Source organism: Xenopus tropicalis, chromosome 1, assembly GCF_000004195.4.
Source record: "Xenopus tropicalis strain Nigerian chromosome 1, UCB_Xtro_10.0, whole genome shotgun sequence".
In the NCBI taxonomy this organism is placed as follows: Eukaryota; Metazoa; Chordata; class Amphibia; order Anura; family Pipidae; genus Xenopus; species Xenopus tropicalis.
The window spans coordinates 101,796,167-101,818,986 of record NC_030677.2 but is presented as its reverse complement, the minus strand read 5'-3'; the positions used below and the strand labels follow the sequence as shown (position 1 = coordinate 101,818,986).

The 22,820-nt window shown below is 37.9% G+C and overlaps 1 protein-coding gene across 5 annotated transcripts in view; it reads right to left on the bottom strand.

Annotated features, from left to right (window-relative positions):
* The window catches only part of slc1a6 (solute carrier family 1 (high affinity aspartate/glutamate transporter), member 6), a 30,256-nt gene extending 14,296 nt beyond the window's left edge, over positions 1-15,960 (bottom strand). The window contains exons 1-3 of one of the 5 annotated variants that reach the window (XM_004911002.4): positions 15,875-15,960; positions 6,912-6,970; positions 30-278 (exon numbers count right to left, since the gene is read on the bottom strand). In XM_004911002.4, coding sequence (XP_004911059.2) covers positions 30-278; positions 6,912-6,970; positions 15,875-15,897 — 331 coding nt within the window. In that variant the 5' untranslated portion in view covers positions 15,898-15,960. Of the gene's footprint in view, positions 1-29; positions 279-5,959; positions 6,202-6,221; positions 6,265-6,909; positions 7,054-15,874 lie in introns of those variants that run through there. The other 4 variants (XM_031904980.1, XM_031904985.1, XM_004911005.4 and 1 more) reach the window with 4 other exon arrangements.
* Between the last annotated feature and the right edge of the window lie 6,860 nt (positions 15,961-22,820).

The window sequence follows — 22,820 nt, the reverse complement described above, 5'->3', positions numbered from 1 at the left end:
TGACAGTGCCAGATCTCCACATGCCTTACCCAGAATCACTGCTGCAATGGTGAGTATCACAAAGGCATTCCGTCTGAGGAATCCCCAGAGTCTTTTCCAGGTCATCTCCTGAATGTGCTTGCCTGTACGCGATGCTCTTTTCCTCAAAGCATGTTGCCAATTGTTAACACGTCCTTCTTGGCTTAAATCCTTGGCTGAGCCCTCTTTCAGAAAGAGGCTGTCTGCATTGCCATCTTTCTCACTCATTATTTCGGAAAAGTGAAACTTATTAGTTGAGGCTGTAAAGAAGATATTTTGGTCTAAATGAATGCAATGATTGGGACTACAAAACCACATAAGTAGCTTTATATAGATAGATTCCTTCCTATCTGCCAGTAATCTAATAGAAGAGTCTTTGAACTAATTACCTAAGTTTTAACAGCAAGCAATTAAACTGAAGTCCCCTTCTGTATAAGAAACAACAAGTGCCTTATGCCTCTATGGACCCTCAGCATTATATTAATTTAAATGGGACCCAGTCACTATTTAAAGTGCCCGATACATAAAGTCTGCCCAAGGAATAACATGATCACATTTTTAGCAACTTACTTAGTAACATTAGCCAACCTTACTGATCATGCTGGTAAGGGGAAAATTCATCTAAAATCACAATTGGCCATGTTTTACTTAGACAGTGGAGGAAATACCTTTCCTGACTCCAAACCCAGACAAGTCCAAAATTATCACCAGATCAGATTACCCTCAGTGTTAAGCACATACATATAACTTGCAATGTTCTACTTGGACAAAATTATTCAGTCCCTCCTAAATGACCCAACAGTATCACTTAACACCTTATGCCTTGGCCACATTCTTGCAGTTTTAACTGTGAAAAGAATGGACCCCTGATTTTAGGATCTCTACAACACAAGCAGCAGGAAAGGGTGGACGACCTAATTCCATTCACTTAAACCTCCACCCCCCCTCCCCAGAAAATAGATTTCTACTTCCAAACCTTTGCCCACTAGTAGGCACATAACTAAGTTTCATTTTAATGTGTTCTAACAAATACTAGGCAAGTTGGCATAAATCTCAATGAACAAAGTGTTTATTTTTTGCCCTGCTGAGACAATATTGTGTAGATCAGATGTTGGGCTGCTTAAAAACCTGTACTTTATTCCAGAAATTGAACCCACTAGATAATAGCAGTCCATATACAACAGGGATGAACAGCAAGCAGCTTTTCAGATGACTGCATAGTACATGGAAGGTAGTAGACTTAATTGGGATTACCATATTGCAGTATACACCTTTCAAAATGAAGTGTACTACACATATATCAGAAATGCAAACATATCTTTCATAGAAGCTCCTTAGTGACATACTATGAGTTTAATTGGCCAACACTACAGATATGATTATAGCATAACTTAATCTGACACTTTTCTACACATATAGCAACAGAATGCCTCCCACTTAGCAACACAGTAAAGTTTCCATAGCATTGCCATGACAACACAGTGGCATCTTTATGGGATCACATACATGTAGAGACACAGATGATTAGGAGTGGGTGTATGAATAGAGTGGGAGTTCAATATTAAGCATGATTTTCAGAGAGAATTTGCTAAGCAGTGTGGCTAGCCCTAGAAGGCACTTTTACTGGGCTACTAGTAACCCTGGGAATTTCATTTAGATGAGTTTTGCATTGTGTGGGTCATTTCATTTGTTAAAACACAAATATCCTGTTTTTCAAAAGGAGAACAAATGTTTAAAGCAAATATTTACAATGTAAAAAGGCATATGGAAATATTTAACTTTCATGTTACCAGTAACATAGTAGATGTAGGTGATGAAAAAAAAATGTTTAAAAGTGAAACTTCCCTTAGTGCTAACTGATCCAAAGGATGCAGAAAAGCCCCACTGGAAGCCTCTCCAATTTGCCTCAGGTAGGGGGAATCTTTTCTGACTTTTGAGATAGCAATAACACTTTATTTGGTCACTTTCTAAAAATGGTTCCATTGCTTACAATTTGATATACATAAAAAGGAACCGCAGTGTCTGGGTGCTGTTGAGCAGAACTAGTAATGTAATTTCTAAATCGCACTGCACTCACACATGCACTTCGAATTACGGGAAGGTCATGTCCCATAGAATGCATTTTAATCAAATAATTCAAAAATTAAAACATATTTCCTTTTTCTCTTCAGTACCTTGTACTTTATACTAACTAAGATATAATTAATCCTTATTGGTGGCAAAACAATCCCTCATCCAGAAAACCCCAGGTCCCAAGCATTCTGAATATTGAATCTTATACCTGTAATTCAGTAGGGTTTTTAGAGTGTATGTGTATTACTACCAATATATTATTACCTTTTGAATACATTTTTAAGCAAGTGTGGTCAGAATTTTAAATGGGAAAGTCCCTTTAAATCTATAGACCTGTTGCAATATCAGATATTATCTGAATATTAATCTGTATCTCAGTAATAAATTCTCCTGCCAGCTATGCTGTTGATTTATAGGTAAGGTGAAAAGTTTTTATAACAGAAGGAGAATTGAGGTTACTTCTCAAGAGGAATTTGCATCCCTGCAGAGCCAAATGTTCAATAATTTAAAGACCTTGCTAGTGTCAGTTGAAGAAAACAAGACTGTACATAGACAGGGGGCATTTTTGCCCTGAAACATTGAGCAAATAATTGCTTACAAAATGCTAGTTAAAAAAGAAAAAACGGTACCAATATATTTGATGGGAATTTTTAGAATAACATATTCAATTACAGGTATGGGACCCATTATCCACCTGGGGTTTCCAGATAAGGGGTCTTTCTGTAATTCGGATCTCCTACCCTAAGTCTACTAAAAAAATTATTTAAACAGTATTTAAACCCAATAGGATTGTTTTGCCCCCAATAAGGATTGATTAGATCTTAGTTGGGATCAAATACAAGGTACTGTTTTATTATTACAGAGAAAAAGGAAATCATTTTTAAAAATGTGAATTATTTGATTAAAATGGAGTCTGTGGAAGATGGCCTTTCCGTAATTTGGAACTTTCTGGATAATGGGTTTCCGGATAAGGGGTCCGATACCTGTACTATAGTTTACAAAGTGAAAGCAGTCACTAAGAACTGTTTTCTGACAATACGATCATTGTAATAACTAAGTGTTTTTGGCCAGTTTAAAAAATTTGGGACCTATCCATGAGAATCCACAAGAATCGAAATGCAGGGACTGCCCCTGAATTTAGGGTTATTTTTTAACAATGAACACCACGGGCTGTTGATTTTTCATGTTTTTCTTTCAAAAATATAAATTATACAGATAACAATAATCTCCTATCCTCTAAAAAAAGTTATAGCAGGGATGATAAGTATAAAGATTGCACTCTTGAATTCCTATTAGGAGATCTGTGGTATCTGTTTTAAATCCTGATTTTCACACTCATTTGTAAAAAAAGGGCATGGTCTACTAATACACTGCATCTTGAAACTTTAAAACTGCTCACAAGTATTGAGAATGACATTAACTTATACATATTATACCATACATACATACAGACATTGCGCAAACAGTGTACCACAATTCCTGCATGATGTAATATACTAGATCTATTGGTATACAGTTGGAATATGACTTTGAAATCATACATTTTTACAGTTCTATGTTCCAAGAACACTTAGGGATTTTAAGTATATGTTTATGGTAAATATATCCAGCTAATATTGATTTTATAATAAGCACTGGGAAAAAATAAATGCCTGATAATAAAAGATTTTGGTGTTTGGAAAAGTTCCCTTTTAAATTCATGTTTAGAGATAGACAGACATACCTGAAATCATTTAATACATGCAGAATCCCAGTAACCAAGCTCCCTTTTATTTTTAATCCCTTCCTTCCCTTGAATTTAGTGGGGTCACGTCCTTAGTGAAATGATTGCAGATGGCCAAAGTTCTCTTGCTATAAATCCAACAATTCAAGATTTACTCCATGCGTTTACAGATCCATTCACCCAGACATAATCTGTGTCTAATCCGTGAAAGAGCTTCTTGTATTGTTTCAATCTGTATTTAATGTTCATTTATAGGATAATGCTTATGTAAGACTACACAATGTAAAATGAAACTGAACTGAATCAGCTTTATATCCAGATTAAAGTTGGATATCTCAAAAAGCTGGCACAAATTGTTGGAGAGAGTTACTGATTAGGAGGTACCTATAAGAAGGAGGCTTACATGGGCCTTTGACAGTAAATTGCCCCCAGGCTAACAGCTCTGACTTTCAGTAATAGAGAAATAACTTTTAAGCCAATTTTTTATTTTGGTGTAAGTAGTCCATTAAAGTTACACTCTCTAGTCAGCACTATAGTTGACTCCATGCTTAAATTGAGAATACAATTCCACATTCAAAACCTTTTCACTAGTTACCTGGGTACACAACTTTAAAATCTTCATTTAATTTTTGTCTGATGTTTATTCAATATTTCCTATTTATTGGTTGATGCTTTGGAACAGCAAGGGATTTTCTCAAAAGCTTAAGAAAATAATACATTGCTTTTCTAAAACATCAGCTAGCCAAAAATGTAATCCTTAAAGACTGTAGTGAATTGATGTCTAACATAATAAACAGAACACAACTTCATCCTTTGCATATCTCTAACCTGTTTGTCAGCTAGCAACTAGTCTGGTTTAGCAACTAGAAGAGGGGCCCGTAGGACATAAATGTTCAGTTAGATTGCTTTTGATCCTGATTTATGCACTCAAAATGAAAACTAACTAAACATTTATGTTCCATGTAGCACCTCTCAAATTAAAGAGAGGCAATATGGACCACGAGTCACCATGCAAATATATGTTTATGAAATTGTAATTTAAGTAAAAGCATGTTCTGTACCTAGTGAATGCATTTTCTTATACTTAAAATGTATTATCGCTACCTGGCCTGCAAGCACTGTTGATGTTCCAGTTATAAAAGCAGCCCTGCCTAATGCATATGCAATTAATCGAGGAAGTCAGATATCTGATCTGGAAGCATCCTGTGGAAAGATCAGTAAAAACGCAACAGAAAAATTGAGAAGTAAAGGGCTGCGTGGATCCAGACCAGCAGGTGAACCTACTTTTATTTTTGTGCAGTTGCAATTAGTTACAGTCTATGTAATGTCATTACTGTGGTCACAGTTGATACTTAGGAAAGGAAAACAGATTGACTGAGGTGTGTTGCTGATTATTATCACTGGCAACTTGGAGGTTTACATTTCTGACAGTAAATGGACATTCCGGGGGCAAGTTGTGATGTTAATCATTATATTACTAGCTGTGGTTTTAAGGCCCATTTGAATGCTACGGCTAAACTAACTCTTAAGCATATGCTTATGCTGGTTGATATTTTCTCTCAGTGTTTGTTAGCTTTAGTTATTTAAAATGTGCAATAAATATAGAAGGTTTTATTATACAGCACAACTGGGATGGCAAAAAGCCTCACCTGGCAGCTTTAAGAGCTCAATTTTCATTTCCTAAAAGGTGTGGTTTTAATTATAAGCAACTTCTCAATTGTCTTTCTTCTTCTGAATCTTAATAAAAAATTAAACTAATTGCAAATTGCCTCAGAATATCACTCTGTACATCATACTAAAAGTTAATTTAAAGGTGATCCACCCCTTTAACTGGAAATATGTCTCTTCTGAAGTAGAGAATTCAATTGTGCACTGAGCATTGGCAATGTGGCCCCACCTTTGCCACGTTTCGAGAGTTGGAGGTAAATGCAGAGAGGAGGGCATCATTGGTTCTGCTGCTTACATGAAATATACAGAAGAAGAAAATGCACAGATATAAAAATAACCACACAATATTTATAAGATGCACATTATCAAACATGGTTGTAGTTGGGGGAAAAAAACAATTATTAGAAATTGCAGTGCTTAATCTCATATTTTAGTGTTTGTCATATCAGGTCTTTTTCTGCTAATATTTTTGCTTACCTATATTTGCTCCATGTGTTATGTATAAAATGTTCCCATAACTCCCAGTTGTGAGAAATAGCTCTCCTTTTATGCAAAATGGTAATGGAAAATATGCTATGGTGTGGTGAGAGCTCCTTTTAGGAATCATCTTTTAAAACCAGGATATAGTAAAATCTTGGTTATGAAAACTACCAAACAAAAATGCATAAATACATAAAAAGAAATTTCTAGTATATATTTTTGTTCCACACCCCCCAAAAAACAACGCCATCTCACAAACCTGTACGCTAAGGTTTCTGTGACAAAGGGCGGTTGTTGCAGCAACTAAGTTTGCTAATAAGCTAGCACATGCCCCATATAATCTGCATTAGCAGCCTAATTACTTAACAGAGCTGGAATTTTCTTTCCTAGCAAATACCTTTGCACTATGCTACTTTGGAAAACAATAAAAGGACCAAGATAGAAGAAAAGGGAGTTTTCAGGACAGAGAGGTGTAATAGGTGATAATTAGCTTTTCTAGCAATGCAAACTGAAGCCAGGTGAAAAGGAGAGTCACAGCTACCTGTTTTATACATGTTATTTGGATAAAGCGGGAGAAACAAAAAGGTACAACTAAAATTAATTTAAAATGTTAGTGTCCTACAGTCTATATATTGGCAGAAATATAAATTAAATGAATTCCTCATATTCTCGTTTCATGTTACAGTTTGTAATAAATGTAATTAGAACTTAAACATGGCAGGACCAGTGACTTCGAATCTTTAGGCACCTCTCCCTTGTATTGGGAATGTGCATGACTGGTGAGACCTTCACACAGGATCCTGATTTTTGTAGTTTAACAAGGTGGTTCTTTTATTAGAAATCAATTAATGATTATGCTTAAAGCATGTGACTTTATTTTAGTTACTCAGGATTGAAAATAATAATAATATTAAAAATATATTTATATATATATATATATATTTGTTACCTTTTTTGTAGATCACTACTGATGCTCTTGCTACTGGAGAAATCTGTGAGTTTCCAGCGCTAGGAGAGAAGAAACCCAGAGAAATGAGTGAAGCACTAAAGCTGTGTACGTGGGAGAAGGGGGTGTTACACAGATGGAGAAGCTTGAAAGGGGGGAGGATTATGTGTGTGGGAGACAGCAGAAAAAAAGATGCAAATAATAATAGCAAGGAGACTGAAGGTAACTGAAGGAAAAACTAAAATTTATATAAATGCGATGTGCAACCTGCAGTCATTCATATATTATGGCAAATACAACTCTCATTGCAGCCTCTAGGGTTGATTTTGGGATGCTGGGAATTTTAGAAGAACATCTCGGCTACAGGTACAGTTTACATATCACCTCTTTAAGCCGTTAACTGCTAGTGGCTGTGGTCGCTGCAGTTGTGTGTGAGTTTTTATTCCATTCATTTGAATGGAATACAGAATATATGTTGCCGGCGCTATATAGCTTTTCTGCAAGCTGCATAGAATTTATAAAAATAGAAGTTGTACTAGGGCACCAAAGAGAGAGCACAATATGAGCATTGGATGATTTAAATTTTTAAAAACTGATTTCCCTTTGCCAGCCACTACACCCCAAACGCTTCCTCCTCTCCCCTACACCACCCCCCAGCCCCCCGCCGTAAAGGGGAGAGCATGGACTAGGGGTTGGCAACAGAGGTACCTGCTTAGTGCCCCCTCACTGTTGAGGGCGGTGCCTCTTCTGCTTACCCCTAGTTCCAGCCCTGAGTACAGGGTAAATGATGTTAAACTTGGCAGCAGACTGATACATGTATGTACTAATTTATTTATATAGGTATTAGATCTATTATCTGGAATGCTTTGGACCTGGGGTTTTCAGAATAAAGGATCTTTCCATAATTTGGATCATCATACCTTAAGTCTGCTAAACATTTAAACATGAAATAAACCCAGCCAATTGTTTGGCCACAACCCTGGATTCATGCAGCTTAGTTACCATCAAGTACAAAACACTGTTTTATTTCAACAGAGAAAGATTATTTTTAGAAATTAGAATTATTTGCTTATAATGGGCTGTGAGAGATGTCCTTCCTGTAAATTAGAGCTAACTGGTTAACAGGTTTCTGGTTATTAACACTGGGCAACCCATAGCAACCAATCAGTGATTGCCTTTTTTCAGTCAGCTGCATGTAGAACAATGAATGCAACAATTTGATTGGTTGCCATACTGTCCATGAGCAAATTTGCCCAGTGTTAATAAATGAGCCATGCAGTGTTGATAAATGACCACCAGTGTGACTTACTAAATAATAAAAGTTATTGCTTTGTGAGCTTAAGAAAGGTAACTCTTTATCCTTTATGATAAACAGCACATGTCCTGCCACACATCCTGCACACAGGCCCTTGACAACTTTAGTTATGCCGCTGAAAAATAACTAAATATTATAATTGTATGCCTTTAAAAACATGCAGCAGAACCTAAAACAGGTTTAAAGAGACAGGAAAAAAAAATTAATTAAAGAAGGCATGCTTTACTTGAGAAAGAGGCATCAAAAAAGCTTACATGATTGGCATGTTCAAATATTTACAAAACCACTGCAAACAAAAATTGTCATATGAACTTTATTACTATCACATGGTAAAGATGACAAAAATGACATCCTGATACAGGGAAAAAGAAATTTCAAAATTATGAAAGGGATAGCAAACTGTAAGGTCAAACGGGTTACAGAATTAGCTGCCTAGGGAGTGGAGATAATAAATTCATAGGCTGGGTTTAAAGGAGAAGTAAAGGTAAGAACTAAGTAAGCTTTATCAGAAAGGTCTATGTATATACAGACATAGGCACTCACAGAAATGCTGCACTGAGTCCTCTATCAAAAGAAACTCAGGATTTCTTGTCTCCTTAATTCCTGTGCCAGAGTCTGTGCAGTTCTCTCCTGCTACCCCCCCCCCTTAGGAATGTCTGATCTGAGCCATACAAAAGGAAGCTTCCTCATAGTCTTAAAAACTGTACATGTACAGTGGTCTTGGTGCAGGAGCATTGCACTATGGGAATTTTGTTTAGAGCGTTTTTTTTTGCTTCTGATCATCTGAACAGACAAAATATGGGAAGACTTAAGGGCACTATTGAGAGAACTGAAGTATGCCTGCAGCTTGAGATTAAGGCTTTATTAGCCTCTCCTACTCCTTTAAGAACTGGTCGGTTACTTTTCTAGAATGAAAATTAACTAATATACATGGTTATTATAAATGTAGATCTGACTGACTGTAAATACTGATTTCATGAACATTTGTTTTCTGTGAGGCTGAATGACAGCTGAATTTAGAGGGGCCCTTTGTCTTTTTTTGTTCATTTTTAGAGGTTTTAAATAAGCTGAAATAATGTTATTTTTTAACCTCAGTATGCAGCAAACTCTCACTCAACATAACTGGCTCACTGTCATTCACTGTCTTCTCAGGTATTTACCAAAATAATGTACCTGAATGCTGCAGGCAGCATTCCCTAAATGACTCATTTATCTCTGGGGAATGTAAAAATTCAGGTGTCTTTTTGTAAAATTGCAAGAGCAGTGCACTGAATACATGGGTGCTAGGTGTCACTGCTAAATATCAAGTTGTTGTCTCAGTGAGCCTTCCTGGGACTTCAGAAAAGACATCATAGTGTCTATGTTTAACATCTTACACAATAGCCCTCCCCAGACACCAATGGATTAAAGAAACCTTGACTAGTAAGGTTCGACTTGTGAGCAAAGAGTAAGGGAGGTTATTGCAGGAGTGAGTGTACATAGCAGAGGTGGCAAGGAGCTCCTCTCACAGCTGAGGTGTGGCAGCAGGAAGGAATGCTTGCAAAAAAGGGAGGGACTTCATCCTTCTGCTTAATGGAGTGCAATTTAGCATTACAGGGGTCCTGGTTAAAATGTATTAATATACTGCACTGTTGTTATTATGTAACTAAAAGCTGTGACTTTTAACATCCATCCTGGACTTTGTATAAAGTGGGGTGTAAAATTGAAGTGGGGGGGAGGAGAGTGGCTAGTTAGGTTAGTTTGCAAAGGTATGAGTGGTTGCCTTGATGCTACCCTGGTCATAAGATAACCCTAAACTGTTCCAGAAAGTGTGAATGAAGCATAAGAAAACAACTTAATTATCACTTTGCCCATATCCAGATACTTGTAGTGGTTGTATTTAGGCAAAATATTGATTACAAATATTGAATTAATCCTTATAAGGCTGGGGTAATTAAAAAAAATAAATGATAGGTAGGGCAGCCTTCTGGAGTTATACAAGTCAGTATTAACAGAGACAATTGACTGTGAGCACAGCTCAAAAGCTAGGCACAGCTCAAAAGCTAGGCACCGGGAATAAGGCAATAGAGGACACTGCCCAGCCGGTCTCATTGAGTCTCGTTAGGATCTTTGCAGTTACATTCCTTTCATTTCCTTTTTCTTATTTAATAAATAAATAATTTATGGTCCCTGTTTTTGATATGGCTTATGCTTTTGAGTTTCTGGAATGTAACCTGTTGTATAAAAACTATAATAAATACTCTGCATAAGGAGTAAAAGGAAACACCGGAAAAGCAGAGGAAAGAACAAAAAACACAGCAAATGGAAGTAGGAATCAGAGAAAAGAAAGATAATGTAATGGAAATAAAATAAAGTAAATGAAAATGTGATACAAATGCATTTTTTTGCCTACAAATGTGGCCTTGCCCTCCAGAAGCAGTTCTAAACAACTTCCTACTGCACATATAAATATAGGCACACAAAAAAAACCTGCACCAAATTTTATGTGGGTGAAGGTTTCCTATATATTTGCACCATCTTTACTTTCCTAAATTAGCATTTGGACAGATGGATACCATTGCTGCATCAGATTAATGGAGCACAGTGGATAGTTATAAAGAGATAACTACATAGTTACAGCTTTCAAAGCATTAACTACAGTACAAAGGGTGTCGGCTTAGAGCACAAGTACCCTAGAAAATGAAGGTCTGCACTACAGAGAGGAAAAGGAACTGCAGAAACAAAATATCATCTATTTGTGGAGACTGAGGGGTATTGAATAACTGGGGTGAGTTTAAGAAAGGTTGGTATCTAAGACTGTATGAGTGAACCTTCAGTTATACTCGTGGAGAGACAGGAAAATATTTTCAAGAAAAGTAAATAGGGCCTAAACACTAAATAAAGTCTAACTCACTGCAGGTGCAAATATATTATGCCCACCCAGTTTTATTAAATTGCTAATTCATTCCTCCTGGCCAGTGTTCCTGTCCAGGGGGAAAAAAGGTACAGCTAAGGGATCCATTACCTGGAAATCATAAAGATCCTAATTATAGGAGGCCATCTCCCATACACCCCATTATATTAAATAATACAAATTTTAAAAATGATCCCTTTTTCTCTGTATTAATAAAACAATACCTTGTACTTGATCCCACCGGCAAGAATGTCAATCACTGGTGGGATGGTATACGCATCGCATTTTTGTTCCAATGCACGGAAACTTCAGGTGACTTTGGAAAACCAAAGCGACACGTATGCCATCCCACCGGCATGTTGGGGAGATTAGTCTCCCGCAATCGTGAAGATTGCGGGTGACTAATCGGGTGGCACAATCTCCCCATGTGCCACAGCCCTTAAGGAGCAGCTCATGATACAGATAACATATCAGTGCGGCCACATTATACACAGAGCCTATTTAAACTTACTTCCAAAACCCGGTGGGTCCTGCCAGCCCAGACCCGATCCCTCTCAGTGCTCCCCTGGCCGCCGGTCTCCGTCCCCTGATACGCTGAAAGTAAGTCTAACTTACGTGTGCTCAGGGGAGGGCAATGGGTGGGTGTTGGGGGGACCCTGCGGAGGGTTAGGGGGCTGCAGCAGAGGGCCCCTGTGGGGGGTGCAGGGGATGCGGCGGGGGCACCTTGGGGGGGGGGGTGCGGGGCCACTGGGCCGGCAGCCCTGGTGGGCCCTGCACCCCCCAGTCTGACCCTGCCCAGTTCTGACACACATGGTGAGAATCAGAAATTTGGACTAAATCTTACATGTAGTGTAAGAAATAACAAGAGATAGATATTTCTTAATTAAAACAATAGGCAGAAAGTATGGTCAGCAGAAGCTCTATACAATCAACTGTTAAAAAATGATGTATAATTAAGTAATGTAACTACAGTGTTCCAACAGTTATTTGGTTTTTAAGGAATACTGTCCTGTGGCTGCCAGTGTGGCTGCAAACAGCCTGTGGTGGTCAAATAATAAATATACTGCTTCTGCCATCATAGTCAAACACTGGAGACACATGCAATGAGATGGGTAAGTAAAAACTTATAGACAGTGTTTTAACCCCAGAAAACCAAGAATAAGAAAGAAGCAGTATTCATCAGAATATAGTGTATTTGTTTCTGCCCAAAGACAAAGTACATTAGTTCTCCTTTGACTATACTTTTCATCATAATCTATTTTCTGTTTTGCTGTTAACTTACCTACATTTTTTTCTAATTACTTCCTTCTGTTTACCTTTTCCTCTGCCTTCTATGTGCCATTTTCGTACTTTCCACTACTTTTCTCCACATTCCCATGCTATTCTCTCCTTTTGAGGTAGCCATGCATGCAGAGATATTATAAGCAAACAGTATATGGAGCAATTAAACATTTACATGAAGACTGCTAACTTAAAAATATGACCTTTGTAGAAATAATCATCAGTCCGTATACCATTCATAAATAGCAAACTGGCACTGCCCGTGCATTTTAAAACAGGCAGTCAGGAACCACCATTCTTTGCCACTATTGTTCTTATTATATCATTTGACAACATAATTGTCAGACTGACAATACACAAAGATATATTAGATTTTCTTTAAGCTCAACCAACCGAAATGCTTGTACATACATGTTCTGAAAGTAACACAAAACATTGCATCTAACTGCAATATCTGTACAATTGTGGTTAGCTTTTACTTCCATTACAGTATGTCCTTTTTTCTTAACATCCTATCTCCTTATCACCACTTTTTACCTTTCCCTCCTTATTTCCCTTTATCTCTGTGCACCATTCTCTGTATTTTTCTCCTTTTTTTAAATGTAATTTCCTGGCAATTATTTGTAATGATATTGGATGCATCAAAACTCTCTGGTGTCTGTACCTGCAGTAAAAACATTTCCATTAAATAGGAAGGCTGTTTTGGCGTCATGGTTCTCTCAGGATGGGACAAAATATACTGTGAGCGATTACCAATATATAATTTTAGCAGCAAATATCCTCATGGCATTTATTTGTGCAGAGATCTATAAATAACATTAAGGGGCAGATTTATTTTTTTTAAAAAAAAAAGATGATGAGTTCAGGTATGGGATCCCTTTTCCAGAAACCTGTTATCCAGTTCCTAATTATAGAAAGGCCATCTCCCATAGACTCCATTATATACAAATAATTTTAATTTTATAATATGATTTCCTTTCTCTCTGTAATAATAAAACAGTACCTTGTACTCGATCCCAACTAAGATATAATTAATCCTTTTTGGAGGCAAAATAAGCCTGTTGGGTTTATTCAATATTTAAATGATTCTTAGTAGACTTAAGTTTTTTCTTTTTAACTATTAGAATGGCCTGTTTTTGGATCACCAGAGTGCCCTTCCCCTGTCCATTTTTGTTTTGATGTTTAGCGGTTTGTCTGTATCCTGGAGGTGGGGGTTTGAGGTTAGAGCACTGGGACCATTTAGTTCACTTTGGTTAGCTTTGTGAGCTTTGCAGATTTACTAAAAGTCTAAGATTTCTCATTTTTTATTATTTATATTTATTTTATATATTTGAATAAACTTGTTTCCACGAATGTCTGGCATTTACTAAAAAATGTGAAATGGAAAAGTTGCAAAAAAAAATCTTGTTGCATTAATACAGCAAATTTTTTGAATTGTCACACAGAAAAAATAAGAAAAAAATCTGAATCCTCCAAAGTTTTGAAACAAAAGAATCTCCCAAGGAAGGGAAGAGACATCTGCCATTGACTTCTACATGATCTCAGCAGGATTTATAGCCATCTTGACGCATAATAAATCACTGAAGCTGCAACTTTTTTACTGCAACTTTTAGCACTAAAAATCTGAATCGTAAAAAAAAAATCAGACAGTTAAGGTGGCCATACACGTAGCAATTTCGATCTTTCGTAAGAAAGATCGTTCCCACCCTCCACTGACGTTCAGGGCTGAATCGTCAGATATGGAGGTAGAAACAATAGAAAATCTACCTCTACCTGCCGATTCAGCCCTGAATGTAGATTTTGCTCGGGTGCCTTCAATGGCAACTGAGCAAAATCTATGTTCAGGGCTGAAGGCTTTAGTAAATGGCCCCCTTGAACTCTATTAATGTAATTATTCTAATCACTGTATTCTTAATAGCCTGTTGACTGCCATGCAACCTGGCCCTGAAGGGGATACTACATGGCTGCCTTTAAGGGCTGTGGCACACGGGGAGATTAATCGCTGTGCGACAAATCTCCCTTGTCGCGGGCGAATAATCTCCCAAAATGCCATCCCACCGACTAAAATGTAAATCGCCTGTGGGATGGCATACACGGCACGGCGAAATGGATGAAGTTGCCTCGAGAGACAACTTTGGCAATCGTGACGCCGCGAATGCCATCCCACTGGCGATTTACATTTTCTTTTCTCCCCTTGTGAAATTTACTGATCTCCCCGTGTGCCACAGCCCTAATGCTGCAATAAAGACAAATGGTTTTTAATGAAACACACAACTGCTACAAGGGCAAAAACATAATCTTTAAATGTATATGTTAATTTTTAGCATCAACTGTTGGTGTTCAGTTGTGCCTGGTGCATAGAGACTGATAACAGCTATCTATTTTGTCTCCCACAGAACAGCTAATGTGACTACACCTCTGACTGCATAACTGTAGTGGGGCACTATTTTAGGGCTCTGGCACACGGGGAGATTAGTCGCCCGCGCCGCGCTAATCTCCCCGAGTTGCCTTCCCTTGCCATCCCACCGGCGAAAATGTAAGTCGCCGAAGTTGCCTCACAAGGCTTTTTCGGCGATTTGCGCGAAATCGTGCCGCCGCGTGTGCCATCCCACCGGCGACTTACATTTTCGCCGGTGGGATGACAGGGGAAGGCAACTCGGGGAGATTAGTTGCCAGAGCCCTAAGAGTGAAGACACATGGAGCTACTAGTAGCAGCTACTTTTTTTTACGGCTACTAAACTCCAGAAAATACCCTGTCACAGACAATCCTGAAAATTGCCTGTGCTAAAACACACATAGAGACAGTATTATCAGTAAATAATCAGCATTGTCTATTTTAGTAGCTGTGACAAGTAGCTGCTACTAGTAAAAAACAAAAGAAACATCATGCAATTATCTGAACATATCCGGATATATTCCTCATGTTTTGTTAAAGTGTCCCATAAAACTAGAGATTAAGAGGAGTAGGAAGTGTAATTTGCCTGCTTATCTGCTAATGTGTAATGAGCTGTATTACAAGTAGTGATGTAACAATATGAACAGTGAGAATGTCTACGTTACACACTACAATATAAGGGATACGATATGCAATGCAGCAGGAGGAGAAACTATTTTTGTTATCTGTGAGCTGGCTGTTTATATAAGTACACGTGGCTTTGTGGTGTCTATTCTGCAAAAAGTAAAAAGGCTTTAATGCATTTCATTGGAAATCCAGAACCAACAGAACCCCTTTCAGCCTCAAACGAAAGAAAGTAAAGTAGTGAGAAGCTACATATCTAGAACACTCCATGAAGAGCAGGAAGTAAAATGGTTAAACAGCTACATTCCTTTAAGCTTCGAGCACATGTTCATTGTTGGCGGAGAAAAAGAAAATATTACTTGTACCACTGAATACACAGTAATGACTAGTCAATATATTGCAGAATGCAAGTTAAAAACAAACATAAAATCCTTACATTTCCCCAAAGGCATACTTACAAAGTAAGTGAAGCTGTGACCATATGGACATACAGAAAGGCAGTGCTGTGTGGATGGAAGTGCACAAGAAGGGGAGTGACTCTGGATGGGTGGTAACTCATTAACCCTTTTTGACATCAAATTTTACATATTGCATATTGCTGTTCTGGGAAGAGGAGAGCATGGATGAAGTTAGAAGCCTTGCCCGTTAAGTTTACAAAGACCCCAGCACAAACACAAAGGATCAAGTATTGGCATGGAATGTTTCTGCAATAGTGAGCCTATTCAAACAACTCCTGAGAGCTGCAACTTATTAAAAACGACATTTGGTTGCTTACTCATCAAAAATGCCTTTCTTTTAGGTAAAGAGAAAAAATGATACTGTGAGTTATGAGTTTATTTTTCTCCTGTAAAATAATATTGGCATATGTTTATTAAAGTTTTGTAAAAATTGTCTACAAGCCATCGCAAATAATGCAATAATAACACTAAAGTGCTATGTAACAAATTTGTAGCAGTTCATTTTACCGTTATTCATTGCAGGTTTTTTGTGCTCAATTAGGTTACCTGCATAATCTGCTATAAACATTGCAAAAAATTTTAGTGACACTGCCATTTGCCACACTAATGAATACTTTAAAAAATTGCTAATAAATATTTATTATATAATGTATTATGAAAGTAATATCAGCAATCAATTATTCTCACATTATTTTTTGTAGGTTGGGAAACCTACATAACCAGGGTGGCGATAGCCAGGGGTATTTGCGGCAACCCCAATGCTACTTCCTTTCACTTGTCCATGGTACCACTGGTAACTGGCTACTCACTGCTGCCTGAGGCAAGGTTTTCACCCTCTATTGTTGAGCTACAGCTCTCCACATCATTTATACCCAAAGTTCTAGTTTTAGCATCACGTCCTATGTAATGGACAGCTTCCAAAATTTGAAAATTTCCATGGATGGATGCATAGAATCCATCATTTATGGGTTTGTCCACATACAGAAACTTTCATAAAAAACTGCCTTAATTTGTTCAGTCAACAGACTTTGAGGGTTCAGATTCAAAAAGGTGCTGATACATTCCTTAAGCCTCATTTACAACAGCAGTAGAGTTTTAACAGTGCAATTTTTTCGGATGCCATGTTTTTTCTTGCACAAAGTTGTGGCTAACTCAACTGCCCATGTCAAAGTTGATTAAACATGCGAATCTTCACACTGAAGACTGTGTCACTTCCAGTTTGTGAATTAAAAGTAGCATTACCTGCTGAATGCATGCCTGTCATGCCTATTGATGCAACATGCTATGGGAAACCTACATGCCCAGGGTGGCGATAGCCAGGGGTATTTGCGGCAACCCCAATGCTACTTCCTTTCATTTGTCCATGGTACCACTGGTAACTGGCTACTCACTGCTGCCTGAGGCAAGGTTTTCACCTTACAAACAACAACAAGAGATCCTCTGCACTCACCCATTATCAATATATAATATAATATTGGCAGTGGAGCCAATAAAAGGGCAACCATATGGGGGTTTTAACCTTGAAAGCAAGAAAGTTGCAGGTAAAACTTAGTCCCTTTGCTAAATGTATATTGAAATAGTAGAATTCTTAATGAATCGCTTAAGTCAGTGTAGGACTGGCCAGAAGGGATGACTTTGACGCAGTTGGCCAGCTTAAAGTATATTGCAATATATGGACAAACAATCCCTGTTTTGCTTAAAGGGGAGGGCATTTCTTAGTAGCTTAATGCACAGAATGTCTTAATGTCCTATATTTATTGATAATGGGTGAGTGCAGAGGATCTCTTGTTGTTGTTTGTATGTATTTTGTGGTCACAACCTCAAAGCACCCCTGCCCAATGGTTTAAAATTTAGTGGTTGAGCACAACTTTACCTTTTTTTGCTAAGGTTTTCACCTTGCCTCATTGCAGGGGCAGCCCTGGCGGGTGCTTTAGAGTTCCTCATTGTAAATGGGTGCTCTTGCACACAATTCAGCAGAAAAGAAGGAGGAAACACTCTGGTGCTTAGCGCAACTATGCAGAAGTGCAAAAAAAGTGTTTGGACTACATTTAATACATGCACATCTTTGTGTCCATTTAAGCATGCCATGTAAACAGACATTAGAAACTCATTTATGGCCATACGATTGTTGAAATAGATCTGTGAAGTCTCTAAAAAATAAGTAAAGTTAGCAGCTATAGTAAAAATGTAATCAATACTACAATAAATAAAAATATTAGACAAGATACAGCCAACCATCAGTCAGCCAAATTTAATAAAACAGAATTCCCATAATCCTATGACAACAAACAAAATGCATAAATGCAAATACATTATGTTGCTGCCAAAGGACGCTTGCAAATCCATTACTTGAAACATATTAAAAAAGATTCTGTTTTTTTTTTGTATCACACATTTACCCCTGCAAAAAAATGATAGAGCATATTAGAAACTTCATAAATAACCAATACAAACCAATACATTGTGTCACCAGCATGGATTCATGCAGCTCAGTTACCCCAAAGTACAAGGTACTGTTTTTTTATTACAGTAAAAAAGAAAATCAGTTAAATATGAATAACTTTTTTTCAAAGGGACTCTATAGGACATGGCTTTTCCATATTTAGGAGCTTTGTGGATAACAGGCTTCCTGGATAATAGATTCTATACCTGTACATGTTGAACTTGTTGTTGCTACAAACTACAACAAGCCATTGCTACCAAGGTTTTACCTCTTTATAACCTTGTTAATTACAATAAGGGGTACAATGTTTTTTATGTATGTCATGATATGGGGGAAATGAACCAGTTTATTGTTTTGACTGTTTAAGGTAAAATACATACATTAGTTTTTTTTTCCCACCCACTGTATGATATATCTTTATAGCAAATTAAGTATATGTATCTCACATGCATTTTTAATTTGTGTTTTCTATTTATACTGTGGTAGAAGATATAAGGTAAACACTGGCATGTTTTCTACTTTATGTATTTTTTTAAGGCTTCAAGAAAAATATTTTTCAGTATTTGAGTGGTTTTAGCATGACTCATAAGTACTCATAAACAAACAAGTTGACTTAAAGTGATACTTTTAATTGTTTTCACCTTGCCTCATTGCAGGGGCAGCCCTGGCGGGACCTTTAGAGTTCCTCATTGTAAATGGGTGCTCTTGCACACAATTCAGCAGAAAAGAAAGAGTAAACACTCTGGTGCTTAGCGCCAGTACTCATAAACACGTCAAAAGAAGTTGACCCAACGTGATACTTTTAATTGTAAGCATTCCCTTTATGAGGAATGGCAATAAAGAGGGAGTGAAAACACTGGTCCTGAAAAGCCTGCAATTGATTCAATTTGATTCAACGTTCTGTCTGCAACATTATCTGTCTGTTAAAACAGGTAACAGCACTTAGGAATACAGGAGACTCACTTCTGCAGATATACACAAATAAGATTGCTGTGACTGTGTGCAGCAATGTGGCAGAAATTAGTGCTACACCTAACTACTGTTATTAGTAACCCATTAAAATATTCATTTTTCAAAATGGTTTGTTCTTGAGTCAATCTGTAGGAGGCAATAATGGATATTAACTGGCTGACACCAGTACCAGGTCTAGGTGCCCTGCAAATCTAATAAATCACCCCATTCCATGCATGCAGGTATTACATAGTTATATCCATAATTTAAATAAAACAGATCAAAATATTTTGTCACAAGGAAAGCACATGCTGTGATTTAAGTTTGTTCACACTAGTGGAGCATCATTTAGTTCCTGGTCACAAGAAGATTCTCTACTTCAGCAAACCATAGTAGCTGCTCTTTTTGGTTAACTGTCATACAGATAGCATGTTTCAGATAAACCCTACAAAAAATCACATATCTTACAAGTCCTTGCCTGCTAGCAATATAACAGGACAAGTAATCAGTTATGAAGTAACTACAGTTTGGAAACAGCTAATTATTCCTGTATCAAACATTTAACCATTTGGTGTCTGGCGTGTTGAGGTACAGGCAAAATGTCATGCAGAGATATTTAAAGGTTGTCATTATTTTTGCAGTGACCTACTTGACTGTTCTCTTCAATTCAAAGCCAAAAATAAAATAAAAGTAAGGCTGATGCCACACCAGGCGTAGGGCTGATTTTTTCGGCAAGCGGAAAAACGCTTGCCGAAAATTCAGCCCTACGCCTGCTACTTGTGCCTGCACCCGAATGAATGGGATACGCTCGGGTGAAGGCACAAGTAGCCGATATACGCATGAAAACGCGAGACTTTGCATTCTCTCGCGTTTTCATGCGTATATCGGCTACTTGTGCCTTCACCCGAGCGTATCCCATTCATTCGGGTGCAGGCACAAGTAGCAGGCGTAGGGCTGAATTTTCGGCAAGCGTTTTTCCGCTTGCCGAAAAAATCAGCCCTACGCCTGGTGTGGCATCAGCCTTATCTTGCTTATGGTAGCCCTTTGCCAATTTGTGCTGACACGCAAATACATTAACACACATACAGGAAGCAGTGGATCAGATTTTACGTCAGCAATTAAAACAACCTGTGTGCCATTAGGCATGATAACCAATGCAATAAAAACAAAGAGTACTCACCTTATACTAGCTTTTACTTGGCACTTCTCTATTTAAAAATATACTCTAGTCACCTATCACATAATTACCTATTTCATAGGTAATAGCAGAAGCTTTCTAGGCCTAAACTGCCAGAGCACATGCACATTAATAACTCAGTGCCTCTGGTCTCATTAACCACTTATAACTAAGTGGTAAGCTGGTATTTACCAGCCTAGCCAGTAAATCACTAGCTAAGGCAGGTAAGTTTGTAATTCCCGGTTTTGTCCTAGATTAGCCCCATTTCTAGTTACCATGACATCAAGTTTTTATTGACCCTCTTTCATATCACCAACTACAACCCTCCCAGCCAGAAAAATGTTTTGGTAAAGGTGCCAACCTGACCTATAATAATTATATGTATTTTTTTAAATTCTTCAAAATATGGTGTCATTTACAATTATTTGCAACCGATGTGCAGCATATTGATGCAGAGACACAGACCATCTGCAATTTTTTTAAATTCATATATCTATTTGCAGGCCTATGTCTTTTGAGAAGCTTATAATACCCCTGGGTCAAGTCATGCAACTTGTTTCTTATCCAGATCTTCAGGAAATTGTTTACAACATCATGTATATTCCCCCTTACGAAATATCATCCCACTCTCTTTATTTGTTTTATTGTGTTGGGTTGAAAAACACAACATACTGTTCTTCGACTTCAGCTTATTCTTTCGCTTTTTCTTCTTCTTAGTGCCCCCCATTTTCTAAACGCTACTCCTCCTACAGTTTTAGGGGTACAACACCCAAATTCTCCACACTTCTTCGCCCTATAGTGGAGCAGGTTGCTTGTGCTTTTCTATGTGATCCCACTCCCCGTCTTTTTGTGGCGCCACTCCAAACCCCCCAATTTTCCCATTGACTTTGATGGAAGATTTTCAAACTGCTGCCACACTTACAGCTTTGAAGCTACACCCCCCAAACTTGAATAACATAATAATGGGATCACCCCGAATGAAACAGCAACATTTATTGGATGACCCAAAGTGGGAGGGGCCAACAACAGCCAATCAAATTTCACCTATTGACTTTAATTTGAAACTGCTGCCAATCTTACAGCTTTGAGGCCACACTCCCCAAACTTGAATAACATACTCATGGGGTCAGCCTGAATGAAAATATTATGATTGTTGGATGCCCAAAAGTGGGCGGAGCTGTGAATAGCAAATCAGATTTTACCTATTGACTTGGCAGAAATTCAGCCTGCTGCCATTCTCAGAGTAATAACAACAGGGTCCCCAAACATTGCAGAGTTAGTCACCAGGTAACTGCGGTTCAAGGTTAGAAAAGGTGGGCGGAGCCACCAACAGCCAATCAGATTTTACCTATTGACTTTCTATGGGGAAATTCAACCTGCTGCCACTCTGACAGTATTAACACCAGGGTCCCCAAACTTTTCACAGTTGGTCATTAGGGGACTGCAGTTTTAGTTTTGAAAAGTGGGCAGGGCCACCAACAGCCAATTAGATTCCACCTAATGAAATGTATTGGTTTGATGCCAGGGTTGCAGAGCTAGTCACCAGGTAACTGCGATTCAGAGTGGGTGGAGCCACCAACGGCCAATCAGATTTCATCCATTGAATTTTATTGGTTTAAATATAAAATGCTGCCATTCTCACACTATTTATGCCAGGGTGCCCACTGTTTGTCACTGGGTTACTTCGACTCAAGGTTACAAAAAGTGGGCACACCCACCAACCACCAAAAGTGGGTGGAGCCAACAAATGCCAATCAGATGCCAATTTGTACGGAAATATTGTGGTACGATCTGAAAGTTACAAAATTTTTGTATCCGAACAATCATAAACAGCACAAAAAACTTTGCATGATTTTTGAAGCCTCCCATAGGACTCAATGGCACTCTGCAGCTTTGACCTGGAAAGTCACAATACCAAATGAATTCCGATACTTGAATGAATTCCAAAACTTTCGTACTTGTTGTGACAAATACGATTTTGTTGCACTAATTTTCCTCAAGAGAAGGTTTATCTTATCAGTTACAATTGTATCTAAGTGCAGATATATATTCTAGAATCTAGGCTATCAAACAAGTATCATTATCTTATTTAGTTTGAGAAACTTTGTAACTTTTTCTGGTTGTTCAGCTTGCAATAAAAATGTCCTGCTAAAAGAGGGACAGATAGGAGGTATGCTCTCCCACCAGAGTTGCTGACTGAATTTAGAATAAATAACATCTCTGAAACTTTCATAATAGCTCAATAAGATTTGATTTTAGAACCTCCAAAATGAAAGGCAAATCCCAGGATGCTGAAAAAGGTCTTGATGGGGGTCTTAACACAATTACACTTTTATTCTTAGTCCAAAGAATGTCCGAAATCTGTGAAACTCTGA